We start from the raw sequence: 26103 nt of genomic DNA on the forward strand, positions 1-26103 counted from the left end.
CATTTCATTAAACTGACTGGTGAGTTTTGGTGTTTCTAAAGAACAAATCTTTCTCTTTTTGTTCTTGTTACCTAGATTTTATTTCATTAAAATTGGAAGATGGACACTAAATAATGGGTTGACATAATCTCAGCAGTAAAGCTCATTCAATATTTACAACTTCTACATTCTACATTAAAATTATTTTAAAACTGTGATAAATGTAGATAGTCAAGTACACCTTCCAGCTACTGTACTTAAAACGACATTTCCTCCTGCCTCTTCTTGTGCTCACACACACATATACACTTGTGTTTATCCTCGCCACTGTGCTGTTGTATTATTCATAGGTAACAAAATGTAACCTACCATCCGAGACAGATGGTCTGGCATATGTTCCTCTACCCGAATGCCTCTTTGGACGCAACTCACGCACACACATACACACACACACACACACACACACAAACAAAACCTACAGCTTGGAGACCTGGTGTTACTCAGCATCCCAGTAAGCCCATAATAAGAATGAGTGTGGCATTGTAAGGATTAACATAGCGGCATTGTGGAGATACGGATGGGGCCTCAGCGTGTCTCTAATGAATGTGGTGTGTGGAGCCAGTAGATCTGTCTGCTGTATGTGCAGAGGTTTATACGTTGCAGCTCTGAGGGTGTGATATGGTTAGTTCTGAATCCTGTAGCTCCCAGCAAGCATGCTCCCTGTGAGTTTTTTTATAGTCCAGAGGGGGCTGGGAGCCAAGAGGTGACACATAGCAGCAATGAGGAGAGGGCAAGACTGTAAATAACTGATGGAAAAAGATAGCACAGATCCATAGAGTTTTTTTCTAGGATGAAGAGGAGGAAGAGATGACGTTTCAGTGAATTGTTTGCTCTGAGAGTTTCTGTACATCCCCGTTCATCAGTGGACAGTCAGGAAGGGGAGAGGAGAGCGGCAACTACAGTAGTCCAGTCTGGAGATGGAAAGTGACGAGTGGTAGCACAGAAATAGACAGCAGCCAGAAGGACAGGCCCGACCATTTGCGCTCGCCAGATGACTGCGTTCCCCCAAAGTAAGCCACCTGGGCTGCAGAGAACAGCAAAACAGAGGGCAGGAAAAAATTAGGCAACAGCTTTGTCTTTACTGCTGAAAGAGAGCTCATTCACATGGGGGAGTAAGTCATGCAAGACAGCGGGGTGCAGAGAGGGGACATGGTCAGAGGAATGTTAGCACCTCTAAGCCTTTACTCAAAACTAGAGTAATTAAGGCAGCTTAAGGCATCTCGTTCTCTGGCAGTGCTGCCTTTGTTCTCCTGATCTTGGTAATCCAGCTAAGTCTACCCTGACTCTGCCAAGACCACTCACCCACACAGGCTGACCCATCATTGTTGGGCTCAAAGCCCTGGTTGCATCTCCTCTTGGCCCGGCACTTATAGCTGCCATAGGTGTTGGTGCAGATGGGACGGTCAGAGGGGCACACAGAGGGAAACTGGGTACATTCATTTTCATCTGAAGGATAGGTAGGGAGAAGAGAAAGGGAAAAGGCACTTTTCTTAAGGATTTTGAATCAAGGAGAAAAAAATAAAGTTGACAACAGATAAATCTCCACTTACCAGTGCAGCGGCCATTTTCATTTAGGGTGAACCCATGACCACACTGCAAGACACAATAAAATTCTTTAAAGACACTGTGTGATTATACAGATGGGTGACAAATGAAAGGAAGAATCTGATGTATATGCAGAGAAACAAAGTGAATCCATGTCGGTTGTAAGAACCAATACAAAATTATTCTCAGTGATCACCTTATTCTGTGATGAAATGTTTTTAACCTTCTAGTCTCTTCCAGGATGATTGGTGATTGCTTTGAGTATGAAACTGGTGTAAATCGTATGCTGTCACCTTCACAGCCACCAGATCTCAAACCTTTTACTGATATATTAGAGAGTGTGTCCCACTTCTATCATTAAAACACCGAATGACGGGATATCTTTTGTAAGAATTCTTCTTGTACAATTCAAGTCATTTGCAGAATCCTTGTCCAGGAGCACTGAAGCTATTCTTTAACATATTTGTTGATGATGATAAATGATGCAGTTTGTTTTCAATTCCTGCACATAGTGGTATATTTCCTACAGAGCATAAGAATCTTTTGGTTGAAATGAACATCACTGTGAAACACAGCTGTACCTCTATTTCCACAGTGGGAGTGACTTCCTCCTCGTCTCTTGGATAATGGATCTCCAGCACAGAGTTGATCTCTGACAGCTCCAAGGGTCGGGCAACAGAGCGGCCGTCTGGCCAGTATACCTCGACATTGGTAGCTACATCCTTACCTGGTCAGATATAGAGCACCGACACAGCACACTCAGAAAAGCATTCATATGTTGGATTAGTGATTCTTGAAGGCTCACACAGTGAAGCATTCTACTTCCTCTCTTTTTCACTGATACATACACAGTGAGAGACACATAGTAACACACAACTTAAAGTCCAGCAGCACATAATACATTAAAGAAATGGTTTATAGCACACTATAATATGAATGGAAGCAGAAAAGGATATTGTATTTATTAATCTACAGTATTTGCCACCTAACATCCCCTATTATTACAACTGTGTTTTTCTATATTGTCATTCATTATTATTCATTACATCTGCTTACAATTACATTACAGTGTGTTATAAACATTTATTAATTTAAGTTTATAGACTGCTTATAAATGCAAAACAGGGGGAGTATTACCAGACACAGAGGGCCACTCTTCTCTCTCCATTAACTATTTTAATCAGGCATGGAGAAAGCCCTGCTCCAGAAGGCCTCTGTGGCCCTTAATTAAAGTGGCATTTCTAATGTAAACAGATCTTGAGTTACCTTGCCAGACAGTGATCTACTCAGCAGGTGTGCTGCCTCAGAGCCAAAGAATATTTCACCTGTTTTGCTCCTGCATGACACCCTGTCATTTAGTGATGGGGAGTGTGTGCTCTGTAGCCACAAAGGTGTGGAAAGTTTTCTTTTAGAGTGTGTTTTGAGTAATCAGGCATTATAATGGAGGGCCTCCAGAGGAGATATGTGCTTGGACAGTCTGATAAAGAACAGGCTCAGGGAGCAGCAGTGGGTGGGCTACCAGACCTGGATGGTCAGCAACTGACTGTCCTGGGGGGGCAGTCAATGACAGGGAGCCAGTTCCTCACAAACCAGGCCGGCTTCCAGCAGCACCTGTCCCCCAGCTCTTCCCTTTTGTCCACCAGCTCCCTTCCACAGATAACTTACGCTCCCGTGGGTGCCCAATCAAGCTGTTAGTATTAAAGCAATGCTTTCCACATGGAGCTTGTATTTTCTTTCTCACTGCTACTCTTGGTACTGCTCATTCTGTCCATTTCTCTTTCTGTCTGTCTCAGTATCTTTTCACCCTCAACCCTGCTGCCGCAGAGAGAAGTTCTAAAACTTGTTGATTTGTTTGTTAATCGATCAACAAAAACTAAATCAACAACAGTTTTTGTTAATCAATTGATTGTTTAAATTATCAAGCAGAAATCTCAAACATTCACTAGTTGCTTCTCTGTTTTACATTGTACCTTTGAATGTTTTACTACTGATGGGATAAAACCTCTCCTTGAGCCATTAAAAAAATTATGTTGAGCAGTTTTCATTATCTTTTGACAGTTTGCCAGTTAATCATAAACAATAATCAGCAGATTAATCAATAAAGATAATAAGTCTAAAAATGAGTCTTGCAGCCCTGACAGAGAGCACATGTGGTTGGAGAGACAACCCACAACCCCGAAGTAATTATGTTTGATACCTGTAACAGTGACTCCATCTGTCAAGACAGACTTACCAAGTCCAAAGTGTGCGACAGGCTCCATCTCACACAGGTACCCGGAGCCACCATCAATGATACGTGTGTGCGGACCGGTCTTTTTGGTGTACACCACCACTTTTGCTCCTCTGGCAAAAGCACCAAACTTGGTTCGGGGAATCACACGCAGCCATGAGTTAGTGATGCCCTAAGACACAGGCCGAGTGAGAAAAGGAGGGCTTGAGTTAAGATTGTAACACTTAGCCTACTGAGTGTCTGACTGAGTCTTTCCAAATTAGTCTCAGGAACACTCACCAGGTTGACTTTGTAGACAGAGAGCGGCTGTGCTGCACTTTCACCATGAGACACCAGCAGTTCCAGACGCCCATCACCATCAAAGTCTGTGGCTACAGCTCCTGAAGATCCATCACAGTAATGATGCAACTAAACACTTCAGGAAACAGCCTACATTACATTAATTATCTTCATGCAGGGAAATGTGGACATAATGTTTCAACAGTCAGACCTAATTATGTGGAACAAGTTTTTTTCTTGTTATAATGCACATTGAGAAACTCAAATCTAGTGGAGCTCTGCTGCCACCTAATGGGAGCATGTAGGAATAGCAGGTTGATTTCAGGCTGGTTGGTAGTCTTGTTTGATCATTCATGCTTATTCACGTTCTTCCAGACTCACCGGTTCCACGTCCCTCTGGCTCTGATGCCTCTCCAATGTTGAGTTCTTCTATCTGGGGGTCTCCTTGCTCTCTCCTACTTACCCTGCCAGAACAGCAACACAACAAGTACTCAGTACATCGCCATCAAACTTTTAATACCACAGTCACTATAAGTATATATAATTGCAATTTAATCTAACATATTCAGAACATAACATAACACATTCAGAATACTATTACATTTTTTCAATTAGATAACTCAAATAGCCTGTACACCCAAAACCTGAACAAACTGTACACACATGCACACAGAAATATATTATACTCTTTATTTGTATTTAAGGTTTTACTTTTTCCACTTTCTTAATTTATTTAGGTCTTTATTATCAATTAATCATAGTGTATTTTAAATGTCTGTCATCATTTCTCCAAATGTCTTTGTATGGTCAACAGTCCGGAACCCAGATATTCAGTTTACTATCATGTATGACAGAAAAGTTCAAATTCTAACATTGGAAAATCTGCAACAAGCACATGTTGTGCACTTATGCCTTAAAATTGACTGAAACAATTATTTGATTATCAAAACATTTGCTGTAATTATATTTACTCATCGATTTTAATTATAATTTTTATGTTTTCTCTAATCTCTCTGTTAAGTACTTTGATCCACATTTGTTGTTTTTGATTACACCTTATACTGTACAAATTGAAATGACATACAGAAATAGAAAACAATAATTTTTCACTATTTATGCTTTTTGCTTTATTGATATTGCGCCCAGATAGACACTATTTAGAAAGAATCATATACTGTATAATATAACAGTGTCCACCATAACAAAGCATTTCAATATCAACATTTCCTTAAGTATTCATTTTATTTCACAGTGCACTAATGTGCTGATCTTAGCTGTTAAACCTCTCAACTCAGCTAAATATTGATTAGTCATAATGAATTAATTAGCTCTGGCACAATAGTTTGAGCTTGTATTTTCGGTGCCAAAGAGCAGAGTAAAATTAGCTGATTCATCTTCAGACCAGTTAAAGGCATAGCCATGGGTTGCAGAGCAGTGATCCCTGTCAGACTATCATTGTGACCAGAAAAATCTTCCGCAGTAACCCGTCACATAGGAATATTCATATCCAGGAAATCTCTGGGGCAGAAACTGATTGTTGATATTCAGTATGAATTGACCCACCAGTTCATGGCAACATTCATCATGACTTCTGCATCCTGTTCAGAAAAATATGCCAGATCAGATTTTTATTCAGTCAGGATGGGTTTATTCTGCTATTAAGTTCAAACAATTGATATGTATCATGTATTGCATTTTAAGAGCTGAGTTCATTAATATTATCTAGAGAGGAAGCCAAACCGTGCGCCAAAAAGAGACTTAATACTGTCTTAATGAAAGATTCATTCATGTGTGGAGGAGGAGGCGGGATGCCAGACTCGATAAGTATCCTTAACCGGGGATTTAAAATTCTTCTCAGCTTCCAAGCTCGGTTTCAGAATATTAAATCATGGCACATGAGTAGTTCATTAAGCCCATCTTCAACATGCTGTTAAAACTTACTATCGCACTTGTACAAAATGTGTGTATGTATGTCTGAGTGAGTGACTACCTGAACAGTCTGTTGGCGGAGGGGCCCCTGTAGGCAATGTTATTGAAGAAGACCTCCAACTCATTGTCGTTGTCAAAATCTGCAGCAATGACTGTTCGAACTGGGGATGGCATGGAAAACTTCTGAGATGCAATGTCCTGAGGAAAAAAGAAAACACAACAGCACATCAGTGAGAAACACACAAACTACACACATGAACAGAAGCTATTCTTTTTATGAACAGAAAAATATTTGAAATGCCTTTTCTGAAGCTCATTTGTAGCAATTATGACAAATTCTTATCACAGAACTGATTCAATTTGAGAGATTATCTTCACTATAACTCTATTCAAACATGCAATTTACACCAAACATAAACTTATACAAGCCTCTTTTTAAATGTTTTAATGTAACATTTTTTCTTTATTTGTGATTGTCTTGCTGTAGGTTAGAATAGGTTTAGAGTTATTTAGTAATAATCCAACGCTTTCATAAGCATACAGTCATTACTCTTTATGGTCATGACAACATTGACATTTTCCTTTCTAAAGACTTTGAAGGCTTTGTTTTTAATGGGAAAGTTTTTTTCTGCTCTGTTGGTCACTGATTTTCAATGGGTAGTCAGGGTGGTTAAAGGCCTTGCTCAAGAGCACCACATTGGTCCATTTTACAATGGCAATGTGATGTTAAGAATAATATACTTTACAGATACAATGGAAGAACATAAGGACAATATACGCCTCAAATATTTTAAAGTAAAAAAGTTTTAACGTTAACTTTTCTAGAACCTGTTTGTATTTCAGCTTGTTGGCTGCATCCTGTAATGTGTAAACTGACTGAACACATAGTGCGAACTCAGCCAGATCCCACAAACACTATTCCATAACCTGAAGGTCACTAGTTCAATCTCCACAACAGATTACATATCTATCAATAATCAGTGTCCGGTCCTTGAGTCAGACACTGATCTGTCACCTACTCACTCCCTCAATGTATGTGGCTCTGGATAAGCGTTTCATCTTAAGCCCAAATATAAGAACAAAAGCCTCTCTTTTTATATCCTCTGGCATCAGAAAAATAGACTGCAGCTATCCTAACCCCCCAAAAAAAGTCTCCTCTCCTCAGCAGAGGAGTTTTAGCACAAGAAAGTAACGGATCTCTCCCCGCTTCAGTGACACGGTGATAAGTCGGGAAAGAGTTATAGAGCAGCCCTTCACTCCCTCCAGTATTTACTCCCTGTTTTAATTATAAGGCTCATAAAGCCTCAGAGGGGAGGGGGTTGCCCACAGTGACCTTCTGCTTCTCAGGTGAAGGAGAGGGAATGGCCAACTGAGGCCATGAGGGAGGGATTTTCGCTCACTACGTTATTAGGTGGATGGATAGATGTGCCATACAGAGAAGGAAAGTGAGAGTCACTAAAACAAATACGAAGCACAAAAACATTTAGCAGAGAATAAGAGTGTTTGAGGAAAAGCATATTTTGATATCTCAAAATAGAGTAACTATTCACAACATTAGTAGCATTTAACATAACAAGCATTATTATAAAATATAAAATGTATACATTTTAATAAATCCTGGCAGTTATTACTACAAGGATTTTATTTTAAAAAGTTTAGTAAATACTATAAATGATAGCGTAAATATTTGTTTTTTTAAGTGTGTATTTGAAATTTTGTATTTAATTTGTATTTTTATGGCAGAAACTAGAAACTAGAAACTAAACTTCTCCACTTGTATCCTTATATTAATTTATTACAAAAAGACTCCTGCTCTTTCCGTTTAAATATTGTGTGTATGTGTGTGTGTGCATGTGTGATAAACCTATGGCAAAGAAAACCTCAACCATAGATTTTAATTAAAGCACAAACAGGCCTAATCGGCACTTTCCACAACCCAGGCAAGCTGCTGTTTCAGCCCAATTTAATTAGCAGTTTACTGAAGTGATACAACAGCTTCATTATGCATGCCAAAGGTCAACACGGATAGTAGGAGTGTCAGCTTGTGTGGGAGAAAGGGGTCTTAAATGTGTTGTGGGCTTGTGATTTAACAATCTTGGTTTAAAAAGAAACATCAGAGAGCTAATTTAATTTGTCTTCTGTGTGTGTGTGCGTGTGTGCATGTGTGCATGTGTGCGTGTGTTCATGTGATGCTGATGGAACTGTCTCTGGGCTAAGCATCACACATTAACCCCTTATTTGACCCCTATAAATATGTCTCTTGTGACGTTTATCTCTTTGGTAAAGGATGCGGTCACAGGTGATGACAGATAGATCACTGAGAAGGAAACCTCTGTAGATTTACACACACCAAAGCCTGTTTCTGTCTCTGCCACTTTTTACCATACTAAACAAACTAGTGCAAACCGCTTGCTGGTCCCACAGCAGCTGTCTATATTATCTTTGAGTAAATCAACCACTGCACCATCTTTAAATTCAACTCAATCCCTAATTGAGTCAGTGCTAATCCACTAGCCCGCCATTAGCATTGATAACCCTGTGATTCACAGTGTTCTAAGTGAGATTTAGTGTTATTGTGCTGCTTGTTCATTAGACGTTGATTCTGGTCAGAAGGAGAAGAATAGAGAAGCACGTTTGTCTCGAACTCTCCTACATCAGTGGCTTTACTTGATAATGTGATGGAGGAATCATTAGTCAGACAGACTGTACTTTATCGATCAATTTTAGTTTTACAGATCTACCTTTAAACACTTTTAACACAATAAATATGCCATACCTAAATTGTTGACAGCAGGGCTAAATACCACAAGAAACAGGTGACAAAATACGTTTCCTCTTCAAATCATTAACAGTGTCTGAAACCCCCTTTCCAATGGAATTAGGGTAGAATTTATGTGACTTTCCGCAGCAGAAAATCCCGGTTACACCCATCTCACACAGCTGTTGGCCAGGTGTGTGGAAGCATAAAAGATGGCAGTGTTAAAACCTTTTTCTTAAGCTTTAATTTTTTTTTTACATAACTGCTTCTGTCACTTTCCATGACTAAAGACAAGTCATGGATACCTTGGAGAGCAGTCATTCAGATCATACATTTTTTCCTTTAGATGTGGACAGACAACACATCCTACAAATGAAGCATATTAAGACATTAAACCTGTTGGCATGTAGTATTGCTAACGAGACCTACGAAGCACCTCCAGACTGACCCACCTTGAACTTCTGCTTACGGTTGGTCAGCTGCATGTACAGACGATGAGGTCCATTCCAGTTGCCGTACACAATGTCCGTCTTACCATCACGGTTGAAGTCTGCGAGAGCCACACCTCTGCCATGCTGCATGGAGTCCTCCACTCCTAAAATGAAATGTTAATGTAGTTTTGTATACAATAGAGCCTCCTCTGTGTTGTTGTTACACAAAATTCACATGATTATGTCCAGAATTAACTGATCTATAAAGCTATGATCAGTTAAACCGCGTATCTTCTTGTTACCAGCCTGCTGTGCCACATCAGTGAAGGTTCCATCTCCATTGTTTCTGAAGAGGAAGTTGGGACCATACTCGTTGTCGCAAAACACATCAGAAAAGGTTTGGCTTACAATCGGCCCCACCACGACACCTCGTCCCCCTGCACAAATGGAGAAAGCGGAGAGGAACGAAAGTGAGTGATGAACCGAGATGAGAATCAGTAGTAAAAGAGAAAATTGGGGTGTTAAAAAGAGAGTGAACTGACAAATTTGGAAAGAGAAAATGAAACAGGATAGAAAAAACAACAGGGAGAACACAAGGAGAAAGATCAGGGTCCATAACAAAAGTGAATGGCAAGAGATCATTTTCCACTTTCCAGGCCATTTCCTCTGAGCAGAGCAGGTCTTTCTGCTGACACAGACACTGACTCTGATGGGCTGCGCACACACACACACACACACACACACACACACACACACACACTCAGACACACACACTGACCTGAACACAAACACATAAACGCAAAGGCGCAAAACGTACTGAGAATCTTTTACATTAACCGAAAGCTAACAGCAATTTTCACCTATGAAAAGATATTTTTGCCTTTTCAATACACACTCAAGATCACTGCAGGATTTTCCAATGATATTCGATAAAGTGAAGTGCCTCAAGTGTCTTATCAAAGACCAGCAGAGTCTAATTATGGAGTTGAAAGGGCTTTGATTGCCCTTCCAGTATGCAGAATCAGTGCTGTGAATCAGGACTGGCTCATGATTTACTGGCCCGCTCCATCAGCCCAGACAAATATCACTCGCCCCCAACGGCCATAAACCTCTAATGTCTCTCCAGAGATATGTAACCATTAGATATACAACTTTACTGACTGTCCCTCTGCCCTGATTAACGGCAGTTTGATGACAAAGCCATCTCCTGTATATCATTCACAGCAATTCTGGCCCTGGCTCATGCTGCTCCCCTGGTGGATCAGATGACATCCTGCATGTTGAAGGATGATGAAGATTGATGTTGCTACACTCAAACACAAAGTCATCATCACCCATTAACCAAAACTTACTTGGACAACATGTAGGACGTTTCAATGGCTGGTTACAATAAAGCATCATAGAGGCAGCCGCTTTTTCTATTTACTCATGATAGTCTCTATTATCAAAGGTATAAATCATGGTGAAATTGCTCATTTTGTCATTTACTGTGCTTTTTCTTCAGTACCAAAGGAGGTATCTGTCACATGTTTCTTCTATGAAGATGTAAAATGTTTATTTGAGTGAGGGAAGAGCACTGGGGCATGTTGACAAAGTCCAGGGCTATTTTTTGAAGTTAAAAAAGAAAATCAATTTCAAGGTCATATATTCAGTTTCAAAAGCATTTGAATGGCAACTTCAGTCAGGATCTTCATTGCAGAAATTGTAAAATATAAGACCGTAAAAAGCATTAAAAGAATACTAAGACACAAAATAAATTACGGTAAAATATCAATGTGACAAAACAGCAATGAGTAAGCATAACTTTAGGTACAAAACAGTGTGGGGTTTATGTGAATTGAATGTGTGTGGAATACATAAAAAGCTACATGTCACATAATGTTGAGATGCTTGTATCTCTGGAGGGGAAAAAGAGGATGGTGTGGATTGAAGGTACATTTTTTGTGTTCTTTCTGAACTAAAGCAGGCTGCTCACCAATAATGAACCATACTAGGCTGTGATAGATGCCATCTCTGGACCGTTGAGCTGGTCTGATGTATGCGTGCGTCGCCCTTCCTCTTCTCTTCGCTGTGACTTTGACTGAAGTAAACAGCTGACAGAGCCAAAAGAGCCCACTAACACTCTCTTTCTTCTCTCACGCGAACACTCATTGCATTCTCCTTCTTTCTCTCGTTTTCTCTTTTTTTTTCTTACCTGGCACCACTCCAACTCTCTCTTACTCACCTCCTGTCTCTCTTACCCTCTCCCTCTACTAGAGTCTTATATTTCAGGATCTATGGGTACAACAAGCACATGCTCCTCTACAGTTGTCTGTGTAAATCAGACTGAGGGACCAGGAGTGCTGGATGATCATAAAGCCATGGTCTGCATCACCCACACACACATACACACACACACACACACACACACACACACACACACACATACACATACAGTAGTAGTTTCTTCACAAATAAAAAGCTGCTCACACCTACCCGTGAACTTGTTGACTCCTGCCTGCTCTGCCACGTTGGAGAGGGCAATTACGCCTTGTGAAAGGTCGCTCGCAGCCTCATCCATTTCTATGAGTGCATGGTCACCCACGTTGCCGCTGGCATAGTTAGCTATGTAGATAGCATAACGACCTGTACCCTGGAGAAACACTTACATTTGTTAATACATCTTATTAAAGCAAAGCCACAAGAACGCAGACACAACACTTATGGGATGATAAAACATTTCATGATTTACAAAAGTTAGTGGTATTTGGCCATGTCTAACCCATGTTCTGAGATATGTGTTTTGCTGCCACCCCAACACAATGGAGGACAAGCTATAATGTACAATGACATTTTAACTGTGTGGTGTTCACAAAAATCGAAAACATAGTATTTAAAGAATTCAGCAACAACATTTCTGTCTGTATAATCCACAGACCTCGGTGTCAACATTTTTCATTTGATCTATTTTCTACTAAAGAAATAGTTCCCATGAAAATTGTGTGAATAGGTTACATTGTTTGGGAAAAACAGTTGCTGGATTTTGTTTTTCCTATGTAATTCTTCCAGTGTTGTTAGCACCATAAACCAAATTATATTCAGCTCCATCTTATTGGAGTGCCGGCAGAAAACTCAGAAAGAGACATATAAGAACATGGACATGCATTATTTACATGGCTTCATACAACAAAGATGTTTTTATCATTTAGGTGAATTGACCCTTTAAAGGATTAGGCTGGTGATATTTATGTTTCCTTAAATGCCATGAAAAGACCAAAACCAACTATGCATTAATGCGCCACTCAGTACTTTCTGACTTTCTCAGTCTGTGGCTCTAAGCGAATTATGCACTTAAATATTTAAAAATGTGTTATCTAAATATCTAAAACAGCTGGGGAACTATAGTAGATGTTACTTTAACACAAGTAAACAGTGTATTGGAGACTATTTTCAGCTGCGAATTTGGTACATCAGTGAGTATTTTCCGCTTCACGACAATGTGTTTGGGATTGGCTCAGTGTAAACTATGTTCATTGTAATGAAAGAACATGTCACCTGGTGCAGCTGTGATGCTTATTTATGTGTCAGTAATAAGTGTTTGGAAAAAAATAATGCTATATCATACTTTCACCTTTTCCTAATCAAACATTCTCTTTCTCCTTTATCTCCCCTTACCCTCTTTCCTACCCTTTACCCCCTCTTCCCCAACCTCTCCCCCTACTCCTTCCTCTCCTCCCATTGGAGATTAATTTCACACTCCATTATCAGTCAGAGTCCCTGCAGACACAAACTCACAGATGGAACCACACTAATAGACTACACACTTGATTTCAATGAGCTCTCCCACCAGGCCTAACATACTTCAATCAATACCAACACATGCACATATGCAAAAGGCACACACATAAACATCAGTTCACCATTTGTGTTCACCTTACTATATTTATACAAGACATGAAAAGTAAATGAGACTGGTTGATGTAAATGTCATCAAGCATCGCGTTATGGCCCGCTGAGGTGGGAGGGGTGGGTTGCATGCACACTCACACACACACACTACAATCCGTACTCTACAAAATGAGACTGAGCTACAGCAAAAAAGAACTGAAGGCCACTGGCAGTTACTTAACAAACTTAAAAGTCAACGATTTTTCAATAAGTCTTCACCCGAGGCTAATTTCTGTCAGTGGAATTGGCACTGCGAGTAGTGTGACGCGCATGCCTGCAAAGTGCATGTTTGATGAAGGGATACGTAACTACATGCCCTTTATGTTAGCTATCACTGAGAATAGAAAAGTTGTGTATTTTCTTTTTGATCACAAGTATTTCAATTAGTCTTTAAAACCTTCTGAAATCCACTGTTTTTCTGAAACACTCAGATCTCCAGGCTGGCTGCCAGTGCAAAGAGGACCCATCTATCACTTCAATGTGAGACCTCTCAATATGTCACCTTCATCAGTTTGTGTGAGACTTATGAGGGGACGTCACTTTCAAGGAGAATAGGAGAATCTGTTGGATGACTAATTATCCCTCTTATAAAGCAATATCACTTTATTTATAAGTTTAAAAAAAAGACCCACCACATTAGTTAGGTCACAGGTTACACAACATGCTGATCCAGTTTTGGTTTGGACTCTGCCTTTGCTCCACATCTGTTCCAATAAAATTTGTTCAGGAGAATGAAAATGTATTCACCTTCTCTGCTGGAGCTACCATGGAAGAACACACATCAGGGTTTTGGCTTGCTCTAAAAGCATTATGCCATTAAAAGTAGATATCTTTCCAATCCGTTTGGCAGCTACACAACCTATCAGTGCTCACTGATATGGGACTGTGGTTTTAGAAAAAAACTCCATTGTAAATCCCTACTGTCCTCTCCCCACTATTACTTTCTTTATCCGGTACCCTGATTGGAAGTGAGAACAGCACACGTGCATGTGAGATAAGAGACAAAGAAGAAGTGTGGGTGAACCAGTCAGAGAGAGAAAAAATGAGAGTAAAGTAGGCGGAAAAAGGGAAGAAAACAATGGAGAAGGGACTTAAAGACAAAGAGAGAAAATGCTACAGGCAGAAAAGCAGTAGTGTGCAGTCATCACTCCTCCCCTCGTATGCTGTTCTATAAAACAAACGAGCCCTGGCTTCTGTAATTACACTGGTGCGATGGACAGAAGAGAGAAAATGGCACACCATTCCCCCAAATGAACTGTCATAGCACATGCTGAGAAGGGCGGCGTAGGCAGGGCATGAGTTATCACTGATAAACAAACAGAAGCACCCATGCATGTACACAGAAGACACTCTGGGGAGTTTGTGTTTGTGTGTGTATGATGTGGATCAACATATACTGTAGTGTAAGTGTTCCTGTGTGTGGTACCTTTCTGTCCACACAGGCCACTGAGCGCCCAGCCATACGGTTGGCTACATCTCTGTGTTCGTTAATGTCATCATTAAGCAGATCTTCAAAGCGTCCATTACGGAACTTAAACAGCTTGTCAGAATATGTAGCCCGACCTTGATACAGAGAGATGCAGAGTTCATGAGAGGCAAAGATTGCGAGGAGAGAAGAGTGTATTATGCAACACAATAACTGTGGGTGACAGGAAACAGTGGAGTAGGCTGCTGCAGCTGAAAGTGAGAAATGTGATACTGGAGTTTTTCGTAAAAATGATAGAGGTGAGGTCTAGCAGTTTTGGCAGTGTGCGCCCTGTAGCGTTCAGATTGATTAATAGCAGCACAAAGCCTATCTGTTATCTGATGAAGATGAGATAAGCTAAATATCTGAATACAGACTCACTGTCTCTGTGCGAGAAAAGAGGTGTAACCCCTTTGTGTGTGTGTGTGTGAGTGCGTACGTGTGTGTGTGAGTGTGAGTGTGCATACAAGTGTTTGTCCAGCATGTACTGTACCAGCAAAGGCGTTATTGGTGTTAAGGACATAAATCTCCTCTCGGCCATCTCCGTCGATGTCACACGCTGTCACTCCGATGGCGTTGCCTTGACGGTCTCTCAGGGCGTAAAACGGGGAACTACGGTTGTCAACAGCTATGTTGATGAGCCTCCTCCTCTGCTTGTCGTACTTCAGCACCAGGTTTGGGCCATTGTAGCTGTCAATGGGGAATAAACATCAAGCTGTTACCTCTCTACTGTATGAAACAGTCTGACTAGTGATTTAACTAATGATGCTGCCTAAAAAAGAAATATTATAATGCTGTATTTGCATATGAACTCACTCAAGATCTTCTCAGAATAGTGCAAAACAGGAGCAACAGCTTCATTATTAGTACTAAAAATCATTTGAATATTGCACATTTGAATGTATAGTGCAACACCTTTTGAAAAATTATATGTGATTCTTTTTATATAGTCAGAATAAATAAGAGTGACTAAATAAAAGCGAAAATGCCACAAGCAGGACAAAAACTCAGGTCTATCAGCATCTCAGACACTCCTCTAGCCTGTTAGTTAAACTGAACTGGCCATACTAATTATGAATGAAATCACTGTTAAAATCTCAACAACAGCATAACAGGAATGCATTTTTTTTTCCATGCTTTACTTTAGAGCTGAAGGTCAACCACTTCAGTGTAATGTAAACTAAAACATTCCATAATAATATTCTTCTAATCCCCAATAAAATAACCCTCTGTGAGGTTTCTTGATGCCCTCTAGTGCAGAATACTTGCTGAAAAGGATATCTTAGCAAAATTACATTTATGAAGCAAGGTAATTTACGTCCATCTATATTCTGTTAAGCATTGAAAAATTCATTGCTGCTTCATTGGCTAGAGGCAGGCTTGCCAAGCTGTTCCCATCAATGGTGCTCTATCCAATCACATTCATTTTCATCAGCTGAGTGATCCTCAGGCACCCTCACCATCTCTCGTCTTTTAGACTTTTGCCTTTGTGTGCAACCTTTAGCTAAGGAAAATGACGGTGCACTTTTTATTTTACCTTTCGATATAGAGTTAGATATCACTCATCAGTTAATTAATTATGTATAATGGAAAAATTAAATATTGCTTATAACACAGAGGACAGCAAGGAAACAATGGTGAGGAGCAATTCATAAAGCTGAAATGATTCTTGCTTTGCTTGACACAGTAATATTTTTTACAGAAGCTGCCTCCACCATCTTTCCCTCCCTTTCTCACCCAGCTACAAACATCTCCAGGTCTCCGTCCCCGTCCACATCAGTGACTGCCACGCCGTAGTTGAGCTGGGTGGGGTTGTTGTCGTAGTCAGGAGGAAGGACGGTCCCGGTTATAGCTGAGAACATGGGCTCTGATCGCTGAGCCAAGGAGAACGCAGGCAGGAGCAAAACCAACCACAACAACATCCTCACCTAAAGGGAAAACACACCATTTGCAACAACTATACTATATGTCATGCCATATGTCTCATTTGCAACCTGTATTAGTACTACAAACTTTGCTTTTCTTTCTCAAATTTTAAAATTTACATGTGCAGCAAAAGTGCAGTAAAAGTGCAGCAATGGTTTTAAATGGGTATAAACAATGCAAGTGTACATCTGCAGAAAAGCACAGACTCTAACACATTGACAGTTTTACACACAACACCCTTTATGAATTACAGCACACATTTGTCCCGGCACTTCACGGAAACAAGAATCAAATAAAAATTATAAGTCATACATTTGCAAACTGTAACACATGCCTAGGTTGCTAATTCTCCAAATCTATTGCGAGCCAAACATCAGCAGGCCATTGGCTGAACTTTCTGCAATACTCAGATATACAGTAAAGATGAAGATTTAGCACTGCAATCAGCAGCGTTCTGCAGGGTTAGATCTGAACAACCCATCACATGTAGACAGGCAAAGGAATTACAGGACAGAAAATCCATACATGGAGCAAGGCATTAGCCAGAGGCCGAGTGAACACAGGGAGAAACCAATAGACTCGATATAACAGACCTGAGCCGTTTCCTCGGGGACAGTGACCAACCCTAAATTGGAAAAGCTTTTTTGGATAAAAGGACCGTGTGATGTAGAAGCGTTCCTTTTAGTGGTAAGCAGATAAAAGGTGAACACAGAGGAATTGATCCAATCCACTTGTGAAGTACAAGCAGGTAGAGGCAGGGTTTCTGATACTTAAACTGAGAGAGGAGACACAACTCTGAGAGGAAAAAAGGAAAGAGGAAGGTCACCTCCTTAAGGCTGAAGTAAAACACTCAACAGCACTGCAAAACTTTACACACACAACACACACACACACACACACACACACTCAATGGCGTTTAAAACACATCTTGATTTGCTCAGCTGGTGAATTTATGGACACAGCCTTCGTCATAGTACTCATTCCATTTGTAATGCCACTGAGCTGTTCTCATCCCTACTTTCACATTGCTGCAGATTTTGCCTTTCTGCTTTCTAAGTGTCCAGGTGATGTATGGCTCTTTAACATCTCTCTCAACAATTCAATTTGAGATAAAACTGCATTGCTGTTTGAGTAATACTCTCAAAAGCACAGCAGCAGGGAGAGGAAGCACCTTCACTGACACCTGCAGAAATATAGCTTGGACTGATGCTAGCTCCTCCCGCAGGCAGTGCAGTGATAACGCTGTTTGGAGGGCCGGTTGCGATGTAGACTGTGGGTGTTAGCAAGAAGGGTTAATTAACAACACTAGGGTTTAAAGATTAGGCAGTTTCTCCCTGTTAGAGCAGGATGTGATGACAAATGAGCTGAGCAGTCCCAGACTACAGAAGGCAGCTTTACAGACTTGCTCATATACTCTACCGTAGATAGGAAAAGGAAACTTGAAATAAGAAAAAAGTCAAATGAAAAGTAAGTTGGAAAAGGGTACAAACTTTAGGAATTTCTTTTTTACGTGAAGATGCACTTGGGGTGGTCATTTTTAAATATAATCTTAGAGGACAAAACATATACTTTTACATTGTGGTCAGCTGAACATTAATGCCTAAATAAATGAGGATTTAAATATGAGACAGAAGCACTGCAACAGATCAAGTAAAGGATGCCCAATAATTCAACCCTATAAAGTAATGACCTGATGGAGGAGAAAGGTAGACAAAAGACAGATGAGTGCTTCAAACCTTTGGGGAGCACTCTGATAAAATGGTGGGGTACTACATTATCCAGTCAAGGACACACAGTACACTTGCCCCACATTCACCGCAATAAAACTCCAGAAACAAGACACCCGAAGTAAAGTTACAATGTGATTTTTCCAGGAGCAAGACATCACAAGCTGTCACAAAATGCAGCACTCATCTGGGTTTTAGAATAGCATCATAGGGTCAACAACAATCTGCCCTAGTATAAAAACGAAGGGAGCATCAAATAATATTGTTTGTAATAAAACAGTCAAAGACCATGAAATAGCCTGGGAAATTTTTGTTGTGTGAGGCAGAGAAATGTTTTCCATTTGGTTATTTATGTTGGCATTAAGAGGCCATTACCACAGCGTGCAACATCAGCATGTGCTTTCTGGAGCGTTCAAGCCCAGCTCTGATCCTGATAACACTGCGACAAAGAGCCAGCAACATCTTCAGTTTCAAAACACGCTTCCAGGAGCTCTTCCCTGTGAAGGACACCCCCACTGCAGAACACACACACACACACACACACACACACACACACACACACACACACACACACACACACACACACACAGACAAAGTGCTGTACTGGTCCCATTGAATTACACTTAACAATCACTCTGAGCAATCAGCAATTACCTCTCATGTTAAGCTCTAATTAATTCATAATTTATATCATTTTCAGTGAATATTAGACAATAAAATATCCTCATCTACAGCTGAGACACTGAACACAAAAAGCCTCATGTGCTTCACAAACATTTTATATTTAACAGGGGAAACTTTGTGATGAAGATCATTTGAATAGTTGTAGGAGTTTTTTAAGGTGTCACACTGGAAAGCCCACCTATTTGAAACATGCCCCATGCCTTTTTAAATAAATGAGGTATAATAAAAGTGGGTGTCTGACTATCACTCAATCAATACTTGTTTCAACAGGAGTTTAAATGCACAACTATTTACAAATTATCCAGAGTACAAAAGCAAAATACAACTCACAAAAAACAGAAGAAAAGGATAAGTATAGTTTGTAACTATAACAATATATATTCCCAAAAAAAAAAAAAAAAAAAGTAATGCAATTGCTGCAATAATTAATTGCAGTCATCTCCTCGTTTACTAACTGCTCAGTGGCAATTACTAGTTTTTAGGGAATCTTTGTATGCGAGGTATCCAGTTATTGTATGTGAGGATAAAACAGCATCACCAGCCTGATTGAACCTGGCTGAAAAATGATGAACAAGCGTCTCAATACTTGTGATTTGTGATTTGTTGCGTTCAAATCAAGAAGGAGATCAACTTTTCTATCGGGGTTTTCTGCAGCAGATCCCAGCGGAGCGCTACAGTTCTTCTCAACCCAAAGGCAGGCAGGCAGGCAGGCAGGCAGCAGCAGTAGCAGCAGCAGCAGCAGCAAGTAAGCTCAGGTACTCACAGATGCAGAGACGCTCCTAAACTCCGACAAATCCTCCAGCGATTGACAGCGAGATAGAGAGAAAGAGAGATACAATCGGCGGTTAATTTTGCTAAGGATACCGCAGTTATCTCAAGGGTTTTTGCCACTTATTCCCTTTACACAACTTCCAAAAGGATTTGCTTTATGAAATCACTTGTGTGAGATTTGAGCCAATCACCGTGCAGCTTGATGAATATTTAAACGTACAGCCAATAGTGGAGCTGGGAGCGCGTGGGTGGGCGTGTTCCCAGGTGTTCATTACGATGTGGCAGCGGGGCGCAGCTGGAATCAGGATGCAGAGCTTCCGCGCTTTAGTTGGGATGCTCTGGCTGCTGTCTCATGCATGTGCGACCACATCCCGGATGTATGCTTTTTTTGTCTTGTTACAATTATTTTTCTGCACACGTGGATTGGTTCTAGTTTGTAGTTTGATTAATTAATAGTTCATAATAATAATTTAGTTTTTCCAATTATCTTATGCCCACAGGTTCAACACTTTTTAAATTCATTTTTTTCTCAAAATGTATCACAAGACTAAGGAATAAGTATGACTTAAATATTACCATTCCTCCCAGTTGTTGTGTTCTGTGTTGTACATAGTTAAGGTTGGTACCAGAAGTTGACACCTACGTAATCTGACTAATGGGAAAGGATGTTGAATATAAGGAATTTCACTATATTCGCTTATGTTTGGTGTATTTTATATTTTCCATTATTTATTGCTTCCTAAGTGGACAAAGAAGCTCTGAGACTCTAAAGGACAGGAAAAGTAAAAGACTCTTCTTGGTAATGGACACACCCGATTGATGATGATTCTGGTGGAAATTGATTTAAACCTGGGCGCTATTTAATTTTGGTTTATGTTTTATGTTATGTTCTATGTTTTATTTATTTTTAAATTTGTTATTTATTCACTTTCATTTATTTATTTATTTACTTTTTACTTCTTTCTTTGACTGTGTGTTACCATCCCTTAGTCAGCTGTTGATACTGTGACGTAAGACTGTAAAAATTGCCATGAAGCAAAACTATTGTGGCTGTATTGTAAAACCTCTGGCAACCAATACAAATCAAAAATATTAAAAAAAGAATAAGGAATAAGTAGTTGGTGGCTTAAAGAAACATCAAGCAAAACTAGTATATTCTCTAAATATCCTCCTGCTGGGAGCCAGCAAATAGCCATAACCAGGAAACAGATGATTAAAGAACCCCCAACAAAATGAGAGATGATGGAAATTGTAAAGAAATTTACAATCAACAATTTTCACTTTGAAACTTTGTATGGATAAATTTACTAATTATTTACCATATCTCAAAATAGCAGGGGGTTATCAAGATTTTTTAATTATGTTAGTTTCCTACTATATTCTCCATCATTTCTTTTTTTCCATCTGTGATCACCATAAATCTAAGTGTTGAATTAGGACAAGTACATGTCAAGAAGGATCTATTGCTTGCAGTACAATTGAGGCCAATGCGAACTGTGTGGAAGCAGATGAACTGGCATGACCTTGACCCCCCTAGTGCACTACTCTGTGGCACCTATCAGTTGTACCCTTCTCCTGGATGTCTGTGTGGACTGACCCACTGACTCACTCAGATTATTTTACCTTTGTTTATGTATCATCACTACTGACACATAGATATGAACTCAACCAGGGAGATAAGTCTTGAGAAGATATAATATGATGTATACTGGCTCTATGTACTGTACCGGTTTTCTCTGAAGTTAGTAGAGCAATCCTTAAAGCTTTGCAAGCTTATCACTGATGTATATGTGATGTTAAACTACATCACTTAGACCCATTTTGTTTTATGTTTTTTCTTGGTTTTGTTCATTCTAAAAGTAAATAAAAACACATTTAAAAATTCTACCATTTTCTACCATCAAACAACACTGGGGCTTTCAGTGTTAATGCAGATGCAGCTGTGTGGTCTGCATCTGTGATCTACACCTGAATGATAATCAACTCAGAAACATACACACACAAATTATTTTTATCATCAAGTCAGGTCTAAAATCGCCTCTCTTTCGTTATCTGAGGAGAACTAGAGGGCTAGACAAAGAATGGAATAAAGCAACATTGTCACATTTGCATTGAGTAGAGTCTGAAGCATCAATATCAATGATCCTCAAAAGTAAAAAATAATTCTGCTGAGTGATGATCAAAAAGTTAGCTTTCTGTCTCAGTCACAAGACTGTGTGTGTGTGTGTGTGTGTGTGTGTGTGTGTGTGTGTGTGTGTGTGTGTGTGTGTGTGTGTGTGTGTGTGTGTGTGTGTGTGTGTGTGTGTGTGTGTGTGTGTGAGTGTGTGTGTGTGTGTGTGTATGTGTGTGTGTGTGTGTGTGAGAGAGAGAGAGCGACAGAGAGTTTTTGCAGGTTTACTGCTGCCAGATGTATAATTCTTATGTCATGCTCCACTGAGTCCAGCCTCCCAGAGACCCCCCAATGAAATGAGTTGTGTGTGTGTGGTTGTGTGTGTGCAGCCTGCTGAAATGAGATGTTCACATCCCAAGGACGTCTCCCACCATAATTTAAACTCACTGGTGCTGGAAGACTTCAAACTGAAAGTACTGAAGTCATAAACCAGTGCACCTCTGTCTTTACTGTTATTGTCTGTAATCTAGTGGTGTAAATCCCCAGGCAGGTGGTTGTGACTCAAAAAATGCAAATACTACGACAGAAACGTGAGCTTTTTTCCATGTTGTGATAACTGCATATTGACTCCAGGCTATAAAATTAAGTTAAAGACCCACACTCAGCTTTTATTAATTTTGGTAGCTCATCTGTTTCACTTTATCTGTACCATTTGATTTACAGGTTGCTAGACACGGTCACAAAATATGAAGAGTTAGAAAAAGAGAAAATCTTCCAGGCTTGACGCAGAGCAGCACATGATACCATCAGCTATTTACTCCCTGATCTACAGTCTCTCACAGCTGAGACCAGGGTGTTTTTATTTATGAGGGGACAAAGAGACATCTATCAGCACTCAGCTGAAGCTAGTGACAGTGTATGTGTGACTTTGAGGCAGAGAGTGAATTGTATTCTTTCCCCCTGGGGACCACTGGTACAAATCTCAGACAAGATGTTGTGGTTTGAGACAGCTACACATACACATGCACATATCCAGCACTTCTGACCAACTTACCTCACACTCTCGTTGCCAAGGTCGTGCCACCCCTCCCTCCTTTAGATGCAATGATCTTAAAATAGAGCTTCTTTAAGTGAAGATGAGGAATGTATAAAGCTCAAGGGAATAATGGGGAAGGGAGGGGCAGGACTCTTGCTTTACTATGCTTTGAAAAAATGTCCCCTTTCCTCTTTAAGGGCTGTTGAAAGATGTATAGTGCTACAGCATCCTGATGAATCCCCTACGCGGTGGATAGGAGAACACTTCTCATATCATTAAGCTTTAGTAATGGTACCAATACCGTGTCCCCCTGGCAGGACTACCTTGCATTCACTCCTCTAGCTAACAGGCCTGCTGGTTACCTAGCGCAAATTTACCCCAGCTTCACTGCTGCTGCTGGGCTGCCTCAGATAGAACTGAAGAAGAGTCAGGGGTCTTTTCATATTGACTATTGTCGACTCAAAATGTGAAGTGAAGCTGCTTCTCATCCAATTTAACATAATTTTTTATGCTGTAATTACAAACAAAATATGCTGTTTTTCATTTTTGGCTATTTTAAGGAGATTTGCATTTATGCTCCTATAGCGTAAAATTAAAATGAAATGCATTCATTTTTATTCTACTATTATAATAAGCAGCTCAAGCATTTGTTTGATAGAAAAAAGGACATTTATGCAGATATGAGCCCTCATAGATAGTTAATGATTCATTAAAAGTGTGCTTAAGGGATTTAGTATTGTACTTTCATAAAGTTGGGAGGCTTGCAAGATAAAAAAGAATAGTAATAATTGAATTACAGGATCTCACATTTCCCATAAAGCAGCTTGATACCATCTTTGTTAGGTGCTCCCTGCGTAGTTAATGCCCATACAAAGTGAAAAGTGAATCTCATTTTCTTCTGTATTGTACATGCTGTGTTGAGCTATGATTTAAGCCCTGTCTTAATGTGTGTTTGTCTCAGAATATAACCTAAAACTTAACTCTAACTCATAATTACATATACTTTTTGTTCCCAGAAACATGCAGTTTTTTCAGCTGAGCAGTTTCTGTTGTTGTTGTTTACCCTGATGGTGTTTTTATTCTGTGTTTCTTCTCTTGCTCAGAATGAAAACATTTGATTGTCTGTATGGATGATCTGATCTTTGAACCTGTGCATTCAGATTTGATACTCCAGGGTGTGAGTGCAGCATGCATTAGTGTGACTGCATTTGTGCCTCTCCCCAGCACACACCCACACACACATAGACATGCTGGCATATAGGTTTAGCCAATATGGTCATTCATAGATCAGCCTACCCTGACAGCTCTCTTAAATGTCCTTGGCAGCCCCCCAACCCCCAGCCCTCATTCCCTCTGTGTTCCTGCACCTTTTCCACTCTGGCCGAGCTTCTGATGGATGCTGCCATATTTCTTTGCCTCTCTCCTCTGGAACGCTCCCATAACCACTGGGCCCTGTAATGCATGACACAATCTGTATATATCCCATTAAGTGTCACTTTGTGAATGAACCTGTTTCTCCACACTCAGTTCACCTCACAGAATGACATGCAGAGGATAGAGGCTGGAAGCTGACCAGCTCCTTTAAAGTAAAGATAAATGTCTCTTGGACCCAGAGTTGGCCCTCCTTACAGCACATGTTTTTTATGTGACAACTGCTCAGTAACATTGGATCTATGAATTATATTAACATGATCTGCTTCTGTAACTGCAATCATAGAAAGTGTCAGTTTCCTCTTTCCCAAAGCAACAATTCATCTCTTATGTCCTCACAAGACTATGAAGTATTACACTTGGAAAACAATGTTTATTTTCTCTTCACCCTCCACAGTCCCCAACTAATATTTGTTTTTTTGTTTTTTTACATTATGAGGTTTTGTACACACTCTCTGCATTGCTATCAATCACATTTTTAATTTAATGTATGAATATGTGATTTATGTTGCCCAGGCAGAAGATATAAATCTATTTTGCAGAGAGAGGGGGGGCAAGAGCGCTGATGTTCCTTTATTGATTGGCTGGCTTAATAGTGTTTGTTCTTTATAGCTGATCTCAGGAAATAAAGCAAATAAATAGTTTAGAATGAGTTCAGTCACTGCGATGCTCACGAGGATGCGGAGAGTGATGGCGTGAGGAGGGAGGAGTGGGAACAGAAAGAGAATCAAACAGCAGGAAAGAGGAAAATATCTGAATGGCAGAGTCATCAGAAAACATAAAAGATAAACACTGTTGTTACATGCATATTTTAGATTTGAGGTGATACAAATGAATTCAGGAATTAATTACTAGAATTAACTTTTTTATCCTTTGAGTCTGACAGTGAAATGAGGGCATGAAGTCACATGATGTTTCCATCACTTTCACAAGAAGCTGGGTCAGAGCTGAAGGCGGAGACAGTTCTGGTGACTGCGTTGAGCTATAATACACTTTGCTTCCAGGTGTCACTGTCCTTTGTGTGTTCAAAATGCTAACCTGTATTGACATCTTACCGCAGCGTAATAAGTGACAGAACATGATGTTTTCCTTGTGAACCCAGAAGCTGTAAGCCACGTGGTTACATGTCAGTCTTAAGTCATATTTTATCAGCTAATGCAGTGTGTCATGCCATTATTTGCTCTGAGTCTGTTTTACTATTCTCCAAGGATTTGTCAAATTGATTTGAAAAGCAAACTGTGGTTATTGCTCTGTAACAGGCTCTTTGGAGGAGAGATGAATGAAATGTGCCTTGACATGTCAGGTTAGGGGAAATGAAAGAAATGACTTTAGGTGGAGTGCTTGACTGAGTTATGTAAACGCATTAAAACTCATATTTCACTGCTCATCACATGAACAAGTAGAAATGTCTCTCTGTAGCATAGATCTTGCATAAGCTATCTGAGTCCAAACACTAAAAAGACCTCAGATCAGTGACTTCAGTTTCTCCTAACTTGGTCCACTGAGAGGAGGAGAGGAGAGCATAAATCCAGCCCATTAGCCCTCAGGTCTCCCAATGGCAGTTCCCGCCCCATGGCTGATGTAAACCAAACTTCCTTTTCAAGAGATGAAGAAGCCTGTCAAGCGGTTGCAGCCACCTTGGCCTATGTCACCCTCCCTCTGTGATGCTTCTGCATTAATAGCAAATCGATTCCAAATGAAGGACAAGGGAAACAAGTGAGAAACAAAAGGATGCGTCCATCTCCGGCGGAAGGATGTGAAGGGGGAGATGGTAAAAGGCAAGCAAGTTTGTGGGAGATTCAGGAGGTATTTTAT

At 40.1% G+C, this 26103-nt stretch overlaps 1 protein-coding gene across 1 annotated transcript; it reads right to left on the minus strand.

Annotated features, from left to right (window-relative positions):
• Nucleotides 1-935: 935 nt before the first annotated feature.
• Nucleotides 936-16525, minus strand: crtac1b (cartilage acidic protein 1b). Its single transcript, XM_053332957.1, has 14 exons — nucleotides 16341-16525; nucleotides 15097-15293; nucleotides 14565-14701; nucleotides 11687-11843; nucleotides 9514-9648; nucleotides 9233-9375; nucleotides 6084-6220; nucleotides 4475-4557; nucleotides 4094-4194; nucleotides 3818-3986; nucleotides 2166-2311; nucleotides 1590-1632; nucleotides 1342-1485; nucleotides 936-1063 (listed from the first exon to the last, which is right to left on the minus strand). Exons 1-14 carry the CDS (start codon nucleotides 16523-16525, stop codon nucleotides 936-938), a joined length of 1905 nt encoding a protein of 634 aa, XP_053188932.1.
• Between the last annotated feature and the right edge of the window lie 9578 nt (nucleotides 16526-26103).

Source organism: Scomber japonicus, chromosome 14, assembly GCF_027409825.1.
Source record: "Scomber japonicus isolate fScoJap1 chromosome 14, fScoJap1.pri, whole genome shotgun sequence".
NCBI lineage: Eukaryota > Metazoa > Chordata > Actinopteri > Scombriformes > Scombridae > Scomber > Scomber japonicus.